We start from the raw sequence: 23,430 nt of genomic DNA, 5'->3' as shown, positions 1-23,430 counted from the left end.
CTTTTTTTAAAAAATTTTTTGGAACAATTCAGTTATTCATAAAAATATTATAATTTTTCACAGAAATTGAATTATTTAAATTAGAAATTGCATAAAATTAGTCGAAAGAAATCAATTATTCAAAATTTTTTATAAAATTCTTCGCATGAATTAAATTATTCTTATAAATATGTAAATTCTTTCATGAATAATAAAATTCGTTGCAATAATTTAATATATTAGCAGGATAAAAAAAAGTAAATAATTTTTATGAAAATTAGGAGAAAGTCAGGAAAATAAAATATAGAAAAAATTTTTTGTAAGTTTTGTAAATTTTTCTACTTTTTTAAAATTAATTATCTAGTACGAAGTCTGTTATTTATATTTATTATGTTATTTTATTTTTTTGTATTTTTTTGCAGATAGTTTCTCATTCAAAGAAAATGAGTTATTTTTTTTTTTAAATTCCTCTTTAGACGGTCGAGTCATTTTAGGAAAATATAAAGAAAAGAAAGATTTGAAGCATTCTAAGCTAAAAGATTTAATAATTTATAACGAAATAATGAAAGATCCTATTAATTACAAGTAAGTTAAAATTTAAAATTTCTATAAGTATTAAAGAGAAATTTTAACTTAAAATTATTATTTGCTTTAGGATACGTGTACCAGTATTTACTAAATTAAGAAAGGATTTTCATGAATTATTTCCCACGGAAGATCCTGACCTTTTTTATATTTCTCCTTCTGAAAATACTAATAATGATTCTAAATCCGCGAGAGGGGGTTTATACAACCACTATAGAGTTGTAAGAAAAGATTTGCGAGAAGCTAAAATCCTAACAGTTGAAAGTTCGAATATTGACTGCGATAAAATAAATGAGAGTCAGTATCAAATGTTTAACTGCTATATTTTAAATTACATATAACTTTTAAAATATTAAACAGCAATCCTTTATAGGTTTAGATAAATTGGACTGTTTAACTGATCCGAATAGAGAGGCCTATACTTTATCAGAAGTAACAACAGCATGGGAGATGACTTTTAAAGATCGCATGAATAAATTCAATCAATATGAAAAAAAGACGAGACTTCTAACGTTAGAGACGTACTTTAAGAGTTTCGCGTGTTTGAGTTTTCCACTTGGAATTGTTTTGGTTGAAACATTTTATTATTTTTATTATTTTTTTATTACTTTCTGTACTCATTTTATTCATCATTTTATACTTTTATATTCCTAAAATTTTGAATTTTTTTATCGTTTTTATGCGTTAGCATTTAATAATGTTATAATCATTTTTTACCAGCTGGAGCAGGATTTTAAGAACATTATTGTCGAATTGGCCAATAACAACAACCCTGAATTGAAGAAACTTATTGAAGAAAAAACCCTTTCTTCTTTATTTTCTACACGCTGGCCCCTGTTTGCTTCACGAATTATTTCTCATGGGAAAAAGTCTAGAGTTGCAGAGGTTAAAAAGTTCTTTGAAATTCACAAAGACTTAATCGCTGAAGGTATGCTAATATTTTATTTTTTATATTCTACAATAATAAAAATATAATTATCAATTAATAATAACATAAATAATAATTTATATGTTATAGGTACTCACGACGAAATACTTAGTTTACTTTTGCTGCCATTGCTTATTAAAGCACCAAAGAAGGTGAATAATATCACTTTAACTAAGGAAGAAATTTCAAAATCCTTCATTCTACATATTCAGGTTAATTTTTTAGCAGTTTAATAATAGAAAAATAATATTGCATTTAAGAGTAGAAAATCTTTAAAATCTCTTAATTTTGTTTGATTTAGAACATAACTTACAATTTGTTTTTTACACTAAAAACCTTATTTCCGAAATATTAGTTCTATTTTTATAAAAAAATTTATTATCTGAAAAACTAAATATAACGCTATTATTATTATTATGATTTTTCGTCTCACAAATGTTAGGTTAGATTCACTGAAAAAATACTTTTTTAAATTGAAAAATATAAATCCAAAAAGAATGGAATTATTGCCATATTTCATACCAAATTTTATCCACAACATTATTTTAAAATAATTTTTAAATGATAAAATTAATGTTAAGCAATTATTGTAAAAAATAAATCTTTATATCATCCCACTTCATGCTGAAACCACTAACTTGAGTCTGAATTTCGACTGCATTTTAACTTTGATAACATGTTAATTCTATAAATGGATTTAGGCTGGTTTAAAAAAAATTTACTGAATTTTAATTACTTTATTTGTCAACTTTAAATAGAGAAAACAAATTTTTTTCCTTGCATAGTTAATCGAATAACTTAATTTTATCGTTATTTTGTAGTTTATTCTATACCTTGAATGCAACATTATAAAAAATATAAAATTATGTTTTTATTGCATAAAAATCCTCCTTTCAACCATTTTTTTACAGAATTCCGAACAAGTGAAGGATGAAATAGAAATTTTTGAGAAGTGGTTGAAAACCTTAAATCAAGAAATTCATCCTTATATTGTTTTTGTAGGTGATTTGCGAAGCCCCAAAATTTTTGTTAATATTAACAAAGAACAGTATAATTATCAAAATCATTTGACAGCTGTCGAAAGCTGTTACAAATGTATGACAGCTTTAAAGTCATTTCCTTTCCTTTGCGACTTTGTGTGGTCATTTATTGACAAATCTGTTTATGCAGTAAATTCAAGAAAAGGCAGTGCCTATTCTACAAAATTGTTGGTTGAAATTTCAAAGTAATTGAATGTCTTGTTTTATTCAAAGTATTTAAAAAATTGTTTTTTTATGTTTCAATGTTGTAGTAAAATGTGATATTTTGTTTTTAAAAGAAATTACTATATACTTTTAGTAATTAAAGTAATTTACACGTGTTACTTTGCTTTAATTTTTACAAAGAATTTAGTGTTAACTGTCGCATAATAATAAAATGGATTTTATTAACGTAATTAATCACATTTTAACATTTATTCTATGTCTGTATGGCGATCCGAATTTACCCCGAAAAATTGTTGACGATGTAATGAAGTTTATTCATGATTTTCTTATCAGTATCTTTGTTCCGTCCTTAAAAAGTGATATTTTATCAATATTAAAGAGAGAAAATATCTCAAACTCTGTTTTGTACGAAATCAATCAGTGTTTTGATCAACATGGTAAAATTTTTGAAACAGTTGACACGGAATCCAAACGGTTTCATCTATTGAGGCAAAGGGGCTTTATAGATTTCAAGAAATTTCCAATAGGCATTACTTTGGAGGAAAAAATAGTCGACAATGATGTAGTGCTACTTCCAGAGACTGTTCATGGTGTATACATTCCATTACGAGAGAGCTTAAAATGTTTCTTGGAAATTCCGGGTTTGTTTCATCAAATAATAGAGTATATGAAACAATTAATGCAAGAATCAAATATCATAACAAGCATAATGCAGGGAGATTTATGGATAAATAAGTATTCTAATGATCTAAGTAACGACATTTTTCTCCCATTATATATTTTCTTTGATGATTTAGAAGTTGGCAATCCTCTTGGCAGTCATGCTGGTATAAACAAATTTGCTGCTATTTACGCATCAATAGCTTGCCTGCCACCTCATATATCATCTCGATTGGATTCTATTATTTTTTCTAGCCTCATGTACTCGTCCGATAGAGTAAAATTCGGAAATAAAAAATCTTTTAATCACCTGATTGAAGAGTTAAATTTTTTGAACATTGAAGGCATTTTAATAAAAATAAAAGATACCTTAATTCGCGTAAAATTTCAGTTAGTCTTGGTTTTAGGGGACAACCTGGGTTTGAACCAAATACTAGGCTTCATCGATTCATTTAACAAGGATTACTTTTGTAGAATGTGCAGAGCGACATTGAAAGAATGTAGGGAAATGTGTGTGGAAGACGAGTCCAAATTAAGAAATAGAACTAATTACGAGGAAGATTTAAAAGCCGGAGAGATAAACGGAATCAAAGAAGAATGTATATTTCATAAAGTTAACGGCTTTCACGTAACCGAAAATATCATCGTTGATTTTATGCATGATTTGTTGGAGGGAGTCTGCACATATGTAATGAGAAATATTGTTAACACATTCGTATTTGAAAAACAATATTTTACCTTGCAAACTCTGAATACGAGAATGCGCGATTTACAAAAACCTGCGCCAAATTCTCGACATTTTACTTTCTCCACGAATTGTTAAAGCAGATGCTAAAATTTTGAAGACACTGGTAAAAAACATGAACACTTTATACCAAAAATATTATGGAAATCTCAAACCGAAATTCCATTTTTTAATTCACTACGCAAGTATTCTCCTAAAAAATGGACCTATTATAAATTTCTGGGCAATGCGTTTCGAATCAAACCACCGTCCAATAAAAAATATTTCACTATCTACAAGCTGTAAGATCAATTTATTAACAACTATTGCAATTAAACAAGGTTTGAAAATGTGTCAAATGATGCATAGTCTTCAGTTCGAAAAAGCTATCAAATTCGGTGCAGATAATGATTCAAAAGTCAATAAAAATTATTTTAGGGATGAAAAATGTAACAATTCTTGTAGGTATTATAAAAACGTTAATATTGATGGCACAGTTTACGACATTGGAACATTCGTAGTAATAACTATGAAAGAGAGCGAAATTGAATTTGGAAATATAATAGACATAGTCGAATTCGAAAACGAAATTTACTTTTACATGCAAGTCTTTGAAGAAGTCACTTTTGACTTTCACTATCATGCGTACATCGTAAGTAATAAAAATGAATATAAATTAATAAAAAAGAAAGATCTTCCTAATATAATGCCAGCTTTGTCAGTAAAAAAATTCGATACTCATTTTATTGTTACGCGCTACGGTTTGTAGCTAACTCTGGTCTGTAATTCATTTATAAAATTAAATAAAATTGTTATTCTATATTATTTTTAATCCTTTGTTTACAAAAATCTATTTAACCTACTTCAAATTTGGAAAAGTTGTTATATTGTTAAAAAATACATTTTTCAATTAAGAAATAAAAAGTTTATCTTATAAATTTTTTTTCAAATTAACAAAATCAATAAAGAATGTATAAACTGTTTTGTATAATTTTTAAAATTTATGCAATGAATGATATGAGTATATAAAATTGTTTATACAAATATTAACAATGTTTTGAAAATAAAATTTACTATAATTTATTAAAAGAAAAGAATTTCTTTATACAATAAAATTAATGTTTTATGTAGAAGTATAATTCTTTATATTTTATACCGTTTTACAATCGTAAAATAAGTTTATTTTGTTAAAACTAATTAAATTATAAATTTATTTTTTTTAAATTAAATAAATTATAAATTTTTTTTTTAATTCAATAAATTATAAATTTTTTTTTTTTAAATTCAATAAATTATAAATTTTTTTTTTTAAATTCAATAAATTATAAATTTATTTTTTTTAAATTCAATAAATTATAAATTTATTTTAATTAATTTTCAATTAATTAAATTAACTAATTAATTTAATTAAATATCAAATAACTAAAGTGTTGCAATTTTACTCAGAAAAACCACTTTTGACAATTCTAAATAATATCTAGGCATCTTATAACCTAAAATTCATACGCATGCATGCGTACGAATTTTGTTTTTAGTTCCGCACATCAGACGTGCATTTTTTCGAGACAAATGCTGTCTCCTATTTCTACACACATATTGTCCCGTTTTCTGTATATCAGGTGACTCGAAATAGCAGTACAAGCGATGCGCTGTAGGTAGCGCAGCTGATGGCTTGAAATTCTTTCCGTGTAGTGTTCTTCACATATATATTACAGTCTCTTATATACATATGATTAGTCTATACTGCGTATGGCTGAAACAGCAATACTGTATGGCTGTACCATATCCACCAATACAATATATGATAATTAGTCATAATTATGGCAGTAAAAAAACTACATTTTTTTAGTGATAGCTGGAGATTTAGAGAGTATAAATGAAAAATAGTAAAATTTTACTAAAAATGTTATAGAAATTTTCTCTAATTCAAATATAAAGAATATAAAAATTATTTAATAATTTACAATGATTATTAAAATACATTTATTGATTTACATTGTCAAATGTAGATCATCTAATTTTCATAGATTACTTAATCATAATTTCAATTATTTTTAGGTATAATTTAATTTAAATAAATTAAATTATAAAAATTGTGAATAAAAATAATAGGGTCAATTGGGGTAAATGTAAACGGAATATGTATCTTTCACCAAAAACCTTAGTTTTTTTTGTTAAAAGGTAAAACGGACGAATTTCTTTTGCATGAACTTGTTGCTAGTGTTCCCTAGAAAAATTTTATGAGGTACAAAAAAATATTGATGCACCTTAATCGCCTAAAACTGACTGTTTACATTTACCCCGAGATTTTGAAATTTTCCTAAAATTCGGGGTAAATGTAAACACCACTATACAGTGGTGTTTACATTTACCCCGAATTTTAAGCGATTTTTAAGCGAGGTTTATAAGAAACAAGTTATTTCAAGTATACTACTGTTTTAAGGGATGGAAAAACTGAAAAAAAATTCTTCGTAGATGTATAGTAAATCAACCAGTTGACTGATAATGTATCATATAAATAAACAATCAACCATTACAAAATTAGTAATGTAAAAACTTGAATAACTTGAAGAAATTTTAATAAATTTTCATTCAACTTGGTAAAAAGAAGTTTTCAAGGTTGCTGAATAAGAATCTAAAATCGAATTTTTAAATTTCAAAATGGTGGATCCAATATGGCGGATGAACCTAAAAATAATATTTTTAAAAATTGATTAAATTTGCTTGAATCTGGCTACTCGGGGGTTTTTGAGGTCGCTGTATACGAATTTGAAGTCAAATTTTTAATTTTGAAAATGGCGGATGAACCTAAGAATATTTTTAAAAATTGATCAAATTTCCAAAAAAAAATTTTTTTTTTTATCAAATTTTTTTTTTCAAAGAAGACCTAATTTCTTTTTCTATGTAATTTTACATTGCCAAATTAATGAAATTGTGAAATAGAAGCAAATTTATTCAATTATTTTCTTTTAAAATGTAGTTGAAGTTCTGTTTACATTTACCCCTTGTTTACATTTACCCCAAATGACCCTATTGCATGACAATAAATTAAAAAATTTAAACACGTACAATTTAATTAATAATTAATGAATTTATAATTATTTCCGTTTACATTTCAAAGTTTAATTTACATGTTCATGTTTGTGTATAATTTTAGAGTTTGGTTCACATTGAATTTAAGACCGGAAAATCGAGGTGAAAGAGTTATTTCACTACCAACAGCCGGTGACATTAGTCTACCGAGAGATCGCTCTCGAAAATCCGGTGATCGTTCACGTAAAGCATTAGCTTCGTCGACTATGAGGGGTCTTATCATTTCACAGGGTCTCAACAATCCACCGGCAATCATTCCTCTAACAAGAGCTTCCAGGGAAAGTGGAGATTACGCGAGCAGTGACGTACAGGTCAGTACCTATTTTTCCTTTTTTTTCTTCCCATTCTTTAATTAGCGAAGATATTGGATTTTTCAAATCAAATATAGCCAACCATTGTTTTCTTAATTAACCCCATGGCGTTTGGTTTGAGATTTTTTTTCACAAACGCTATTTTTATATATATATATATATATATATATATATGTTAGGCTCAAAGACCGAAAACGCTCATTGAGCGAAAATATAGTCCACAACGCGTTGTGGCTCCTTCAAATTGTCCACAACGCGAAATTCGTGTTGTGGCATGGCAAAAAGTGCTCAAAACGCGTTGTGGTAATTTGAAAAGGTCCACAACGCGAAATTCGCTTTGTGGCTGCTACAATATTCGGCCATAACGCATTGTGGTAATTAAAAAATGCCACAATGCGTTCTGGATTCTTTTATATTTGCCATTACACGTTTTGGTAATTCAGAAAAATCATAACACATTTTGTTGCTTGCAAACAAAACGTGTATACTAATTACCTGTCTTATTATTTGATACTTAATTAATTAATTTTCTATTATAAGTATGTCATTAGACTCTACGATTATAATACCTTTGAAATTTTCTTTATTCAATAAATAGTTACAGTAGTAAAATTTCCACATCGGTGATTGATAAAGTAGATTTAATTTAAAATCTTTGTAGTCTTTGTGTAATATTTATACTGTGACATTTATAATTTAAAAAGCTGTGCAGGATTTTAACAATAATATTAATAACTCATAATGGATAATAAAGAGGCAATATTTTTTGAGAAATTAAGTGAATTGATGAAGAATAGCACGGTACGATATTTATTATTTTTATATAAATTAAGTAAGTAAAAATAAAACAATGAAAAAATATAGATCAAAATACAAAATAATAAAATACAAATGTTTATGTTAAAAGTTAATTTCGGGTATTTATAGTTTAAATTGTTTGTAAATAAAATTATATGTTATTCGCTAAAAAAATACTAGTTATTTATTTCTTATCATTTCTAAATTACCAAAACGCGTAATGGCAAATATAAAAGAATCCAGAACTCATTGTGGCATTTCTTAATTACCACAATGCGTTGTGGCCGAATATTGTAGCAGCCACAAAACGAATTTCGCGTTGTGGCCCTTTTCAAATTACCACAACGCGTTTTGAGCACTTTTTGACATGCCACAACACGAATTTCGCGTTATGGACATTTTGAAGGAGCCACAACGCGTTGTGGACTATATTTTCGCTCAATGAGCGTTTTCGGACTTTGAGCCTAACATATATATATATATATAAGAATGAAGTATACTCTGATTGAAAGTAGATCGTATACGATTGAATTCAAGAGAGACGATTGATTCCAAGTATTTTCCCGGAAAATTGGAAAATTGCAAATAAAAACCATTGAAAAATGAATAAAGAGGTGAGTTTTATAAAAAAACGGATATAATTCAAAGGGATAAAATTAGAGCTGTGCAAAATTCGAACGGAACCGAGTTTAGTTCGGTTCTGGGGCCCCGAAATGTCAAATGTCGAATATTCGACATCCAAACTGGGCTAGTTCGAATTTTGAATTTTCGACATTCGAACTAGACGAAAAAATTCGAACAGTTCGGTTCGAATTATTTTGCACAGCTCTAGATAAAATACCTTTGTGTTCATATTCTATTTTCTTAGTTTTTTCAATTCCACCAAAGAAAATTAAAATCTTCTACTAATGTAATCGTTAGTTTCAATTATGTTTAATTAATAAAATTACGTAATTATCGCAATTTTTAAGTAAAATTGACTCAGTTTTTTATTTGCGTTAGCAACTTTCCAAGCAAAAATTTCCCCTGTTGTCCAATTTTGAACACACTGAGAAAAATTGCGTTTAACCGAGTGGTAGAAATAGCTCGGTTAAAAAAAGTATTTAAAAATAAATAAGATATGGTTAAAAGAAACTGCGTTTAACCGTGTGGTAGAAATAGCTCGGTTAAAAAAAAGTATTTAAAAATAAATAAGATATGGTTAAAAGAAACTAAGTTATACTGATTATCACAACCGAGCTGAGACGGTTAAAACACATCTGTTAAAAATAATCCTCCGATGGATTGTCTTAACCAATCTTTAATGAACATAATTAAAACAAACTTTCGTAGTTGTTGTTACCTATTTGAAAGTCGGTTACTGTTAATTACGTTGACTTATGTGATTTTAACCGAGTGAACACTGAGCAGGCGTGAGGCGTCATATCGTCTATTCATTTCGCTTTCAATAAAAGTATTTTAACTTCAAGTTAATGGTACTAATAAAGACATCCATAAGTGGCCAGACAAAATATTAAAAATTACAAAAGTTATGGTTATTTATAAACAATTTATCCAGAGAATTAAAATCGTGTCAAGAAAATTCACATTAACATAAAAATTAATGAATGGATTTTTATAAAATTGGTTACTCGGGGGTTTACGGGGTTGCTGATTAAGAATCCAATGTCAGTTTTTCAAAATTCAAAATGGCGGATACAATATGGCGCACGAATTTTGAAAAAACTTATCGTATTCGTCTAAAAATCGTTACCCGGGGGGTTTTGAGGTCGCTGATTAAGAATCTAATTAAATTAATTTTAAAAAAATTGTTCGATTTTTATTAAATTTGATTTTGTAAAATATGTTTAAACGTTAAATAAGTTATTAACCTAGAGGAAAAGTTAGAACTAACAATTTACAATTTACCACCATTTTCGCAACTTTTGAATAAGATAGTTCAAGATTATTTAAAATACGGAATACTTGATGCATACGGAAATTTCCGAGGACTGAAAAGAAATCGAGTACCCGAAAAAATCGAATACTAAATACTATGAATACACCTCTAGTTTTTAACGTTGAGTTTAATTTTGAATTTACTTTTTAATAATTTATTAATTTATTTTTATTTAATTTATTTAACTAATTAATAATTAATAATAATAATAATAAATTGTAATTAATTAATTAATTATGATTATTAAAAACTATTTAAAATTTATTTATTAATTTTTATACATCTATGAACTATAAATATAGTAGCAGAACTAAAAACCATAATTAAATTGTTTAAACAAATTGTAAAAGCAATGGTTAATTTGAAAAAAGTTGACCTCGGATTGGTAATAAGCGAAACAGAAAATCACCGAGTAACGATTTTCAGACGAATATGTTAAGTTTCTCCAAAATCGTCGGCCATATTGGATCCGCCATTTTGAATTTGAAAAATTTTAAAAACTGACATTAGGTTCTTAATCAGCAACCCCGAAAACCCCCAAGTAACGATTTTTACGAGGATCAATAAAAGTCATCGGTTCAATTAATTTTTGTTGTAATTTAATTAATAATTGTTTTTAAGAAATTACGGATGGTGTATTTGTTTCTATAAGCACAATTTCACAAATCATAGAATTGTAAAAGTAAGTTCAAGTGTCTAATAATAAAGAACTACTTTGATTTTTGTGGGCTAAACTTTATTCATATAAAAAAATACTTATTCCATTTGTTTGTTTATGTCAATATAATTATGCGAAATGAAAATTGAAAATTCAGTTACAGCAATTTCTTGTAAATTTAATTAGGATTATTTTAAGACCAGAAAATCGAACAATAGTTGAAAATTGTTAGTTTTACGCTATTTTTAGTGATATAGTATACATCCTATCTCAAAAGTGCCAGACGAATGAGAACCAGACGAATGAGAATTTGGCATTTTTTGTTTAAAAAATAGAAAAATAACATTAAATGAAAAAATCCTTCAGTACTATCTTATAGAGAATAATAATCTATAAAACATAAGTCTATAGAATAACCGAAAAATAAAATATTTTTTTAAAAAATGTATGCCAGACGAATGAGAATTTGTCTGGTCACAACACAATCTCCGTTACAAATTGAGAAATCTTGGTTAATAGATTAGAAGATTCAATAAAACCCGATTGGTATCACATTTAGTTTAGTTTAATTAACAACTACAACGAACAGTCACTTCATTAGAATGTTGATTTTTAATAATTTTTACATTTTTTGCACTGCCAGACGAATGATAACAAATTCAGGGGACAAACTTCGCGAAGATATTTTATAAATAAGATATAGAGAAACATCATAATTATTTCCATATTAGTAATCTACAACTATTCAAAATTACTAATTCAGTATGAATTTTCCGCAAAACATTTGAAAAGTGATATATATTCTCAATATGAACTGTCATTCTCCCAAAGGGACATGCCAGACGAATGAGAATTTAGCACTATAATGTGTATTTTTTGCAAAAACATATTTTTTTTATCGGTTTTTTTTCTGTGCCATAATAGAAACCATTAAGATTTACAATTTCCATTAAAAGTAAAATTATTCTTTCCAAAATTAATATACAAAACATGCTTCAGACATCAAAATTCCCTCTTTTGTAGAATCACCCATAAATAACTTTTATTCTTTCTTGTATATTTTCCAAATAATAAATGACCAGTTTTCAATCACGAGTCAAACCGAGTTTTTGATTAAAGTACGAATCGTCGATAAAGTGTTTGGATGTCACTCAGGCTGTTGTCGATATGAAGCATTTATAAACCAGATATTAGGCAAACTGGATTGTGGGGATTCGACTATACTGTACGAACCTCTGTCGCTGATTGCAATTTAACAGCCGCTATAGGTTTGGTGTAACTAGTTTATTGCCTCTCGTTTTCATGAGGCAGTGCCTGTTATTCATCCTGATAATGTCGCACGTTCTACATTCAATTTTTTATTTATTTTTTTTCATTTTGTGTCTTTTGCGCTTACAATTTTCACAAATGCACATACACACATACGTACATGTTTTCTCTTTTCCGGAAACCGAACGAGCTATCCTCTCTTCTACTTCGAGAAATATTTTACCCCAATTAAAATTTTCGAAAAATGTAAGTTCATTAAAATTTCTAATTAAATCTGATTACGAAAATCATAATGAAAATTGGCGACTAGCTCATCTTTATGGTGAAAACCATAAAAAATGTTTTTTTATATTTTTTTCATTACTAAGGTAAAAAAAATTTTAAAAATGCTTCATACAAAAGTTGTAGATCTCATAAAAATACATTTTTTATGTTTTATACATTTTTCGCCAAAAATGCATAGTTTTCGAAAAAATACAAAAAACTCTCAATCACAGGTGAGACAACAAGAAAAGAAAAAACATGAAATATGGCCTCAGGAAGTCGAAAAACCAGAGGCGGGCGCAGTCAGCCTCAGCTATGTTCCCTTTTCCTTGCATATAGAAAGGGAGTCAAATTTATATTTGGTTGGTACCAGAAGGTACCGAATCCACCCCGACCCCCCTACAACAGGAAGATAAAAAAACATAAAATATGGCCTCAGGAAGCTGAAAAACCAGAGGCGGGCGCAGCCCGCCTTAGCTTTGTTCCCTTTTCCTTGCGTATAGAAAGGGAGTCAAATTTATATTTGGTTGGTACCAGAAAGTACAAAACCCACCCCGACATTCTGGATGCTTTTATTCGTTGGTTTCGGCATTTTGAATAACATATACCTACTCACGCACTTTACCACAAGAAGGTCGAAGAAAAGTCTTAGAAGTGGATTTTTGTTTGTTTTTTAATATTTAAATTTTTTTTTGGTTTTATTAAATTATTATAATTTTTTAAATGAAGACTAAAGTCCTTTAACTTATACAGTTCAATAGTGTATCAACAATAATACATATATGAAATGAACATACCCAATTGGAAATCTCTGTACAATGTCAACAGTGACAAATGGCGCAGGACAGAACCATTTGTTCTTCCAGCATTTTGCCAAGTCTTGGCAGAGTAATCTTGGTGCAGGACAGAATAAATGGTTCTACCATAGTTATGCCAAACCTTGTCAGGTAACTCTTGGCGCAGTACAGAATAAATGTTTTCGCAATAGTAATGCCAAATCTTGACAAGTAAACTTCGGCTTAGTACTGTAAATATGTTTTTAAGAATTTAATTTCAAAATTCTTAAATTGAATAATTTTTTTGTTAATTATTCACTGAAAAAAAATTCAATACGAAATTAACAATTTATCGTTAGTTAAAATATTTGTAGTCATATTCTTACACGGAAAAAAAAAGTTCACGAATCTCTCGTGAACTAGTATATCACTTTTGGATGGGACACAAAATTTCGAAATTTTCATTCACTTTTGATTAGAAATGGCGAACGTCAACGAAAAACTGAAACAAAGTTAATGAATTTTTGATGAACTGTTAATGAAGAGTAGTTCGTCAAAAGTAGAGGTACAAGTTCACGAAAAAATCGTGAACTCGCGAGTGTCAGTAGTATGCGCAGTTCGTAATGCGCATCAAATATGTCTGATCAAGCATTCATCATTCAGTCGGTGTCATTGGTGTTTACATTCGGGAAAATTCTTTGATGAAAGTTATTTAGAATCAGTGTTTTTTATTACTTAGTGAATATTTTTGTTTGCTAATTTCCTTTGTGAAACAAATAAGGGTACAGTCACACGATCAATGCATCTGCATGATGCATGCATGCACAAACATTTGACTGTTCACACCTCAATTTTTCTGGCGGGATATTTAAAATTGATTAAAATTTAAAAATAACGTATTACTAATTATTACAATAAAAAATAACAAAAATTAAACGTTTATTATAAGGAATTAATTGTAAATAAATTTCTCTTAATTTGTGGCATATATTAATATTGTGAATTTTTATAATTTAAAATATGACACAAATTAAGAGAAATTTATTAACAATTAATTCCTTATAATAAACGTTCAATTTTTTTTTATTTTTTATTGTAATAATTAGTAATGCGTTATTTTTAAATTTTAATCAATTTTAAATATCCCGCCAGAAAAATGATTTTTTGAGAGCGAAAAATTGAGGTGTGAACAGTCAAATGTTTGTGCATGCATGCATCATGCAGATGCATTGATCGTGTGACTGTACCCTAATTCATAAAATGAATTAAAAGTTACGATAAGGGACTTTTTCTACTTTGCACGGTCCTGAGTTTTACAGCAGACAAAGCTAATCGTTTCGTTTGTCGAAGGACAGTGTATCTAGATTTAGCCGTGGCGGTTAGTTGTTAGAAATATTATGTTATAGGGTATAGGTACTAGGTTCGAATCCCGTGAAGCGAATTACGAATTTTAATGGCGATAAAATTGTGTATTCTGTGTAGTTGGGTGCGTAATAGGCGTCAAGTTATCAAATAAAGTGAAATACTATAAAAAAGTAGTGTCTGGAAATTATTTTTTCTTGTTTTTAGCATTTTTTAAAAGTTCACGAATTTTTCGTTAACTTTGACGAAAAGTTCGGAAACCGTACTATGTTTCTAGTGAAGGAGTTGATGAAATTTTGACGAACTGAGTTTGTTGATTTTCAAGAATTTTGGGTCCCATCCAAAAGTGATATACTAGTTCACGAGAGATTCGTGAACTTTTTTTTTCCGTGTATATTAACTAAATTTTTAGTAATATGAATTAAAATTGTGAAGTTGAATATACTTTCTATTTTTTAAGATAGTTAAAATGACTTTTGTTTAATATACTTTGTACTTGACTTTAATAACTATAAGAGAGCTGGTAAAGCGAACTACATTGGACAAGATAAAAAAATTTAATAAAATTAACATAAGCTTCTTGGTAGAACCAACCATCTTGTTAGATTGTTATTGTTTTCATTTACATTTCACAAAAAGTAACCTCACATTTTTGTCATTTTTTAATTATATGCAAATCTTAATTTTGAGTATGATTGACATGAAGCATTTTTTACTGTATCTTAAAATATTCTTTATTGTTTTATTATTCTTCTAGTAAATATTTAAACAATGTTCTTATGTATAAAAGTCTCGTATTTGTTTTAATGGTGTAATGTAATTATTCGGTATCTACTTATTTGCATTTGGCATTATTGTTATTCATAATAGCAAAATTTTAATAAATTAATTTGGCAAATAATTTTCTAAAATCTATTTATTTATATAAATGAAAAGTTAGAATATAAATTTTATATAAGAATTTAGGAATTTTATTCATTAAGCTTAAATTTATAGCACTAATCTTTCTTTTAAAAATTAATTTTTGAATGATTCCTTATATGTGACGCGACACGAGAAAAGGGACCCATCGTTAAAAAAGTCGATTTTGAGATTATGGTGCTATTCGACAGATTATTCTTTGCCCTTTCACGTAAAAAAATCCAAAGTTGAAGAACTTAAATAGTGTTAATAATATAAAGCCCGAAATTTAAGCATGTACGCGTAAATACACGGGTTTTCTGCGCATGGCGTCGTTTTAAACGCTCTCCATGCACGGAGAGAAAAAACAAGGCTTTTCCCCATGAAAAAATATGCATTTAACGCGTGAAAATTATCACAGTAAAAATGCAGGACGCTCACGGGTTTTCCCGGTGAGATTCTTGCAACGAGCTAAGGCCAATAGGGGCTAAGGCATGGCCTAACCGCTAAACGCAAGAAATTCATCGGGAAATCCGGTGAAACTCCTACATGAAAAAGGCATGAATTGAAGTCACAGGAAAAGCCTTGCTTTTTTCTCTCCGTGTGTAAAATTCTCTTTTGCGGCGATAGGTCCCTTTTCTCGTGTCGCGTCACATATTTTAATATTCTTCTGTAGCCTCCGCTCCTAACAGCGTCTTGCGTTCGAGCCCTCATGATGGTAATTATTTTGAGTAAATAGCAAAACAAATTTTCTTCGACAGGTATTAACATTCCAAGCAGACATGACATAAAAATAGCATAATAGTACTTTATGATACGAGTTCGAGAAAGCGAAGTTTATAGAAGGGCGACGTTAGCGCCACGAATCGGAAGCTAGTGGTGACTGTTGCACAGCTGACGATGAGGGGCGCAATAATGGCGCTCTTCTATAAACTCCGCTTTCGAGAACGAGTGTCACATACTACTTTATATAATAAATGCATAAAAAGTCAAAGAAATTGCACGTATATGGGTGATTTGCACGTAACTGTAATATTTGGCGGCGTCACAGAAAACACATTTAAAATAAATAATTTTTACTTGGGTATGGATACATTTTACAAGTATATATAAAACCTATTCACAACCACAAATCTGTACAAATAGATATTATAATTTTTGATAAATTGCGGAATTCCCTGCAAAATGTAAGCTCCGTGGCGTGTCCACTTTTTAAAATTTTAAGTTAAAATTCAGAAATTTTATTGAAAACGTTGAAACTGGAAACGAGAATTTTTATAATACTAGCAGAGCTAGCGCGCGCGATATTTCTGTTTCTGTCTTTTGATACTCAAGACCTTATTTTATTGTGTGTATATAAAAATGTAAGACCTTATGATCCGTTTTTTTCTTTTTCTAAAATATTGGAAAAAGATTACATTTTTTTTGAAGAATTAAAAAACATAAAACACGAAAACCAAAAATTAAATTTAACACACTGAGCTATATTGTAAAATGTTTATAAAACGTTAAGGTAATTACAGATTTTTTCAAGATAATAGAAAGGTTTTTTCGCAAATAGAATTAACATTACCAATTTGCTGAAATTTGTACCACTGTTAGATAAAAGTTTTTAAAAAATGTAGTTAAATTTTTTAGACCTGTGGGGACTTGTGAAAAAAGTTATAAGCGTCTTTGTTTTTAACTTTTAACATTGAGTTTTGTGGGAATTGAGTACATTTTCAAACGTATTTACTTACCACAAAGTACTTAAAATTAAGAAATTAATAAAACATTTTTTAATACGAGACAGATATATAATGGTTAAATATCTGTTTAAAAAGTGTCATTAGGTACCTGTGAGAGTTTCAATAAATTAATTTGTAAAAAAATTTTATGTTTTATACAGTATATTGGACAGCTGTTTGAACATCTGGAAACATTGCACACAATTTTCTACTCAAAACTAAATGTAAACAAGTCATACCAAGCATTTGCAACACGACTAAAGAAATGCTGTGTTGCCAGACGTTTCAAAGTACCAAGCAAGTCAAATTAAAAAATAATGGTTTTTGTTTTGATTAATATATATATTAATATATATATTAATATATATAGATATAATAATAATATTCGCCTCTCTTTCGCTCCTACTCTAAACTAAAAGGACAGGCGATACTTACCTCTCTTTCTCTCTATCAACCTTTCTCTCTCACTGCGGACAGAATGTACACGCTCTGAACAGACTGAATGAAAGAATACGAAGATTATTATAGTTAATGAATTGTGTATATAGTTGAACAATTTGTGCATATAATGTATCTTCTAATACTTCTTATAAAATTATAAAATGTAAATAGTTTTGTCCACAAATTTTTTCAATTTTGTAATAAGATTTTTTTCCCTATAATTTCAGTGTTTATGGTACATTTTAATGTTATCTGAGAATTACAATATAAAATAAGATCCATTAGCAACAAATATCATTAAAAAAATAGTTCTAAAAGTGGAAGTTCTACACTTAAAACAATTTTTTTTGTAAAAATGTGAAGTTCACAAAAAAGTGGTTAGAAACAAATTATCTGCCCAAAGAAAATAATTATTTTGCAGAATTGTCGGAGTTAGGTTAGTTTAAATGTAAAATGTCAGCTCCGTGGTGTCACATAAAATGTCAGTTCCGTAGCGCCTGTGGCGTACAGTGTGAAGGTGCAAATTCATGGATCAACAGTTGCTACAACAACACATATTATAGAAGAGGACAGACACAGTTGTGTCCTTTTATATTTCAGTGCTTCGGCAACCTTTGACTCATTAAAAAACACCTTAATATTTGAAAAAACACGCCTTTACTTTGGTGCTTAATTTAAAATCTCTTTATGACAACCAAGCAGAAGCACAGTATGATCGTAACGCTCTTATTGGTGAATACTTTTCTGAAATTAGTTTTATGCGCTAATTTCATAATGTTATGTAAATTAAATTCTCTGGTTATGTCAAGCTAATAGTAAATCGACGCCTCCTGACGAGATAATATTATTTCAAACGTCAGTTCAGTATGAATTTATCTCAAAAACAAATGCAAGATGAAATTAACTCACAAATTAATACGAGACAATTTTATTTCATTCTTCAATTCAAGATAATGCTATCTCAAGATCCAATGTAACAAAATGACAACTAAAGGTATAGCATTAAATATATAATTCCCTCTCGAAATATGTGTAATTAAATATAACTATTTCATTTCAATTAATATATTTAAATACTTTTTAGTTAACAATACATGATATAAATTTTAATCGAATTTTTACTCATATAGCTTAGTCTGAAAATAAACATGTTTTACAATTGCATAAAAAATTTTTTGTACAAATAAATATCCACTTACAAAATACTTTTAATTGTCAAATCCATTTTAAAGAAAAGCACTTTTTGTAAAAGAAGCTAAATTTGTTTTTAATTCAATTTTAATAATATTAAAATAATTCTAAATGTAAATAAGAAAATTCATTTTTATTTTGGAAGTCTAATTTATTGTTCATATTTATTATTTCTGTTTGGTAATTATTTATTTAAATATTTTTATTTATTTGTTATATTAGTCTAGCATCGTCACTTTAAACACAGTCCAAAATATTGTATTTGATCTAAAAACATGATTATTTTGAGACAAGATTAAATAGGTGAAAATTCGATTATAATTTATTTAATATAATATTCATTAATAAAAAGTATTTAAATATGTTAATCGGAATTAAATGGTTATAATTAATAACATATTTCGAGAGGGAATCATTTTTAACGTTATACCTTTAGATGTCATTTTGTTGCATTGGATCTTGAGATAGCATTATCTTGAATTGAAGAATGAAATAAAATTGTCTCGCATTAATTTGTGAGTTAACTTTATCTTGCATTTGTTTTTGAGATAGATTTATACATAGATAGATAGATAGACAAGAAAATGTGGATTTCCAGATCAGGGCCACATCGTGCGCGGCGTTTCATTCCCTAATAGGTCGGCACTATCCGGCCCTGATCAGGGCCCCAGCGAAATTTCTACACGGGATTCTTTCCATGCAGTTAGGACAAAAAATTATGTTAGCATAATGGGCGCAAAATAACTATTTGAATCATTTTTCTATTTAAATTTTCGAAATATACAATTAAAAAGATTTTGAATAATTAAAATTTTGTAAAATTTATCTTAGATAACAATTATGCGTTGCGACGCATGATTGTCGCACTTCGGGCACAGAACATGCGAGTCACGCGGTGCGTGCATAATGAGACGCATTTAGCTGTCACTCGTTCTGATTTTGTTGCACTTTAGGCACATGACGTGTGAGTCACACCGTGCTTGCTCAATGAGACACATTTTGCTGTTGCTCGTGCTAATTTTGTAGCACGCGTGAGGGCGTATAATAAACGTAATACTTTGAAATGAGGGGTTGACAGTAAAAGTGATAATTGGGAGCAAAAGTGGAATAAGTGACTTGGGAGCAAATACGGGCTAAAATGATGTTGTAATTTATAGATAAATTAATTATAATTAATGATCAAAAAATATTTAAAATAGTAAAGAGAAACTTTAATATTTTGCAAGTCATTCGTATGATAAACTTATTGATAAATATTTTAATTGTTTTAAACCATTTTTGCTACCAAGTCACTTATTTATTGGTAAATATTTTAATTGCTTTAAACCACTTTTGCTACCAAGTCACTTATCCCACTTTTTCTCCTAATGTTTTTTTAAACCACTTTTACTATCAGTCCCTGAAATAATCTTATATTACATATAATCAATAAAATTTATGTATTTATGAAAATTACTTTTAAAGATAACTTGTAGAAATTTTTAAAATTAAAGTATTTAATAATTTAAAATTTAATATAAAATTTATATTTTATTAATTTATATAATTTGCATATGAGTCTTTCCATTATATTTTGACTAAAGTCGTTGCCGACTAATTTAAAAAAATTATAATATTTTGCAGGAATGATTTTAAAGATATTAGGATCACCAAACAAAAAGAATTTTTTAAATATTTTTTATATTTATTGTAAAATAAGCATCTAAAGTATATAAAGTCGTAAAAACTGTAACATTTTCATCTATTAGAAAATATTAAAGAAAACCCATAATTTACTATAAAAACGTAAAAAAATAGTAGAATTTATTATGATTGAATTATTTTATTATTATAAATTGATAGAAACAATTATTAATAAGAAATATTAAATAAACAATTATTTTAAAGTTCACCTGGCAAATAATCTATTTTTGCAAATTTCATTCGCTAAATGTGAGAAAGAGAAATCATTTAATTGAACAAAACCTTATAAAATATAAAGAAACATTTAATAACTTTTAGTTTTTCTTTTATCACTTTCTTCCTTTTCTCTTCACAAATGTTCAAAAATAAGCAATTAAATCTGTCACTTTGCTTATTTTCAGGATTTTAAAATGTAAATAACTTCTGCCGAGAAAAAGAAAAATTACAAAAATTGGGCTTATTTTACAAAAAATATAAAAAATATTTTAAAAATTCTTTTTATTCGATGATCCTAATATCTTTAAAATCATTCCTGCAAAAAATTATAATTTTTTAAAATTAATCAACAACGATTTTAGTCGAAATGTAATGGATTAACTCATATATATAATATTTATTATAGATTTTAATTTATAATTTACAGTGGCGTAACAACGAATTAAGGGGCCCTAGACAAAATAGTTCTAGGGGCCCACAATTAATCTTTAGATATACTGCAATTTTTGTACATTAATGTGTTGTTCTTTTGTCATTTACTATTCTTCGGGTTAGCGCAATATCATACTTATTCGATAAACAAGGCAAGAACATACTTATTCAGAAAAAAAGGCAAGAACATGCTTATTCAAAATATAAAGTAAAAACAAACGAATTCGCAAATTAACCTTTTTAGTCAGACTTTAAATTATCAAGAATATTATAATTTTATTTCAATAATACTTTTCATATTAGAAAAACAAAATATTAAAAAAATTATTCTCAATGGAACTAAATAAAAGTTATTATTCGTAAACCAATTGTACAAAAGTAAAATTTTAAATCTGACTAAAAAGGTTAATTTGCGAATTCGTTTGTTTTCACTTTATATTTTAAATAAGCATGTTCTTGCCTTTTTTCTGAATAAGTATGTTCTTGCTTTTTTTGTCGAATAAGTCTGATATTGCGCTAACCCGACGTATTATAATGATAACCGGCAACAATTCACGTGTTGACGCGCGCGTTTAACTTTTTTTGTAAAATATTTTATGCTTCTTTTTAGAAAAAATGTCCAAAAGCCTGAAACTTTAAAAAAAATTGTTATATTTTGTACTCGCGTGGAAATTTTTAGTAGCAAATATTATATAAATGCACAATAAATATTTTTTTATATTTGCATTTAATTATTTCAATTAGAAATTTATTAATGAATCTTTCTTTGTAACAATTTTACTATTTTTTCTTGCTTATTATACTAAGACTAACATCATGAAATATTATAATATTCAAGAATTCATTTTTCGACAACTTTAAAAATAATCAATGGATTAAAATTTTTTATTGTAAAGGTTTAACTGTAAGAAAAAATATATATGAACAACAAATATATGTATGAAAATTGAAGTAAACTAAAAATAATATAATATATATTCATAACTGGTCAACTTCATACTGCCTGCGCGGGCAGGCAGCATTAAAACTCACATAAACATCCAGTTTATTATATAGAGTAGTACCGACAGAAGTGGGCCACACTTTGGTTTTCATGCTTTAGATTATTCAGAAATTAATATTTTTAAACATTTATTGCGTTTATTTGTAGCAGGGCCGTAGCCAGGGGGGTTTAGGGGTTCACCCCCCCCCCGAAATTTTGGAAAAACATATATGTTAAAGCCTAAATTTCTAATTTTATTCTGAGTACACTTCTTATCAAATTCCATAAAACCCCCCACCCGAAACTTTTTTTGGCTACGCCCCTGATTTGTAGAGAAAGGGGTTACCTAACTTTAGGTAAACACAAAAAATTTTAATTTTTAACATATTTTTTAACATCTTTTTGCAAAAAAAGAGAAATTTGCGATATCATGATTTTGTAGACAGAAGTGGGCTACCTAAGTTTTTCATCTAAAATAAATAAAAGGATCAAGTACTATGATTGTTTATGTTAAATGATTAATTTTTTCAATAAATAGTATTGTAAAACCAAACACAAGCAGTGCGTTTCGAAATTTTATCAATTTTTATTTGATTTATAGTATAAAGTAATTTTTTATAGACAATGAGTTCATAGCCAGTCGGTTTAGCCTTTCTTGGTCTCATGATTGCTAAAAAATACAAATTAATTCATAGAACCACTTTATTAGTTTATTCAAAATCACTAAATCTCGAAACGGAACGTCAATGAAGTGGCCCATTTCTGTTTACAGAAAATGGGCCACTTCTGTCCACAAGCATAATTTGACAAGAAATAACGTGGTCATAACACTTACGAACAATATAAAACAGTCTCTTTAAATTTTTTAAGATTAGATCTGATACTATAATAAAGGTTGTAACAAAACAAATATTTACAAAATTTAAATTCTAATCAACAAAATATTAATGACAAAATGACATAATAAAATATTAAGAATTCGGGTGATAATTATCGAAATTTAAATCAAATGATATTAAGTTGTAATGTACAAAGAAAAATAGAAATTATATCAGAGATCAAAGTTACTTTATTTGAAATCAATTTGAAATTCGTTCACTAAATCACTCTCATTAAACAAATCGCGTCAAAATATTTCCCAAAATCAATTATAATAGAATTAGATTAAATCGAGGGCTCGAGCCGCGACGCGTAAATGATTAAAACAATATACAAAAGTTAACACACATACAAACACTAAATTACAAACACATTATATGACTAATTGGACTTAAGCCATGTAAATTTAAAATAGATAGATTCTCAAT

At 27.8% G+C, this 23,430-nt stretch overlaps 1 protein-coding gene across 4 annotated transcripts in view; it reads left to right on the top strand.

The window, feature by feature from the left end:
* LOC122504191 (SAM and SH3 domain-containing protein 1-like) overlaps positions 1–23,430 on the top strand; it is a 641,260-nt gene that overhangs the window by 477,723 nt on the left and 140,107 nt on the right. For all 4 annotated transcript variants that reach the window (XM_043615130.1, XM_043615129.1, XM_043615128.1 and 1 more), the window contains one exon: positions 7,239–7,485. In XM_043615130.1, the coding sequence (XP_043471065.1) occupies positions 7,239–7,485 (247 nt within the window). The remainder of the gene's footprint in view (positions 1–7,238; positions 7,486–23,430) is intronic.

Source organism: Leptopilina heterotoma, unplaced genomic scaffold (assembly GCF_015476425.1).
Source record: "Leptopilina heterotoma isolate Lh14 unplaced genomic scaffold, ASM1547642v1 Lhet_284, whole genome shotgun sequence".
NCBI classification, from domain to species: Eukaryota; Metazoa; Arthropoda; class Insecta; order Hymenoptera; family Figitidae; genus Leptopilina; species Leptopilina heterotoma.
This window is presented reverse-complemented; position numbering and strand designations above follow the sequence as displayed.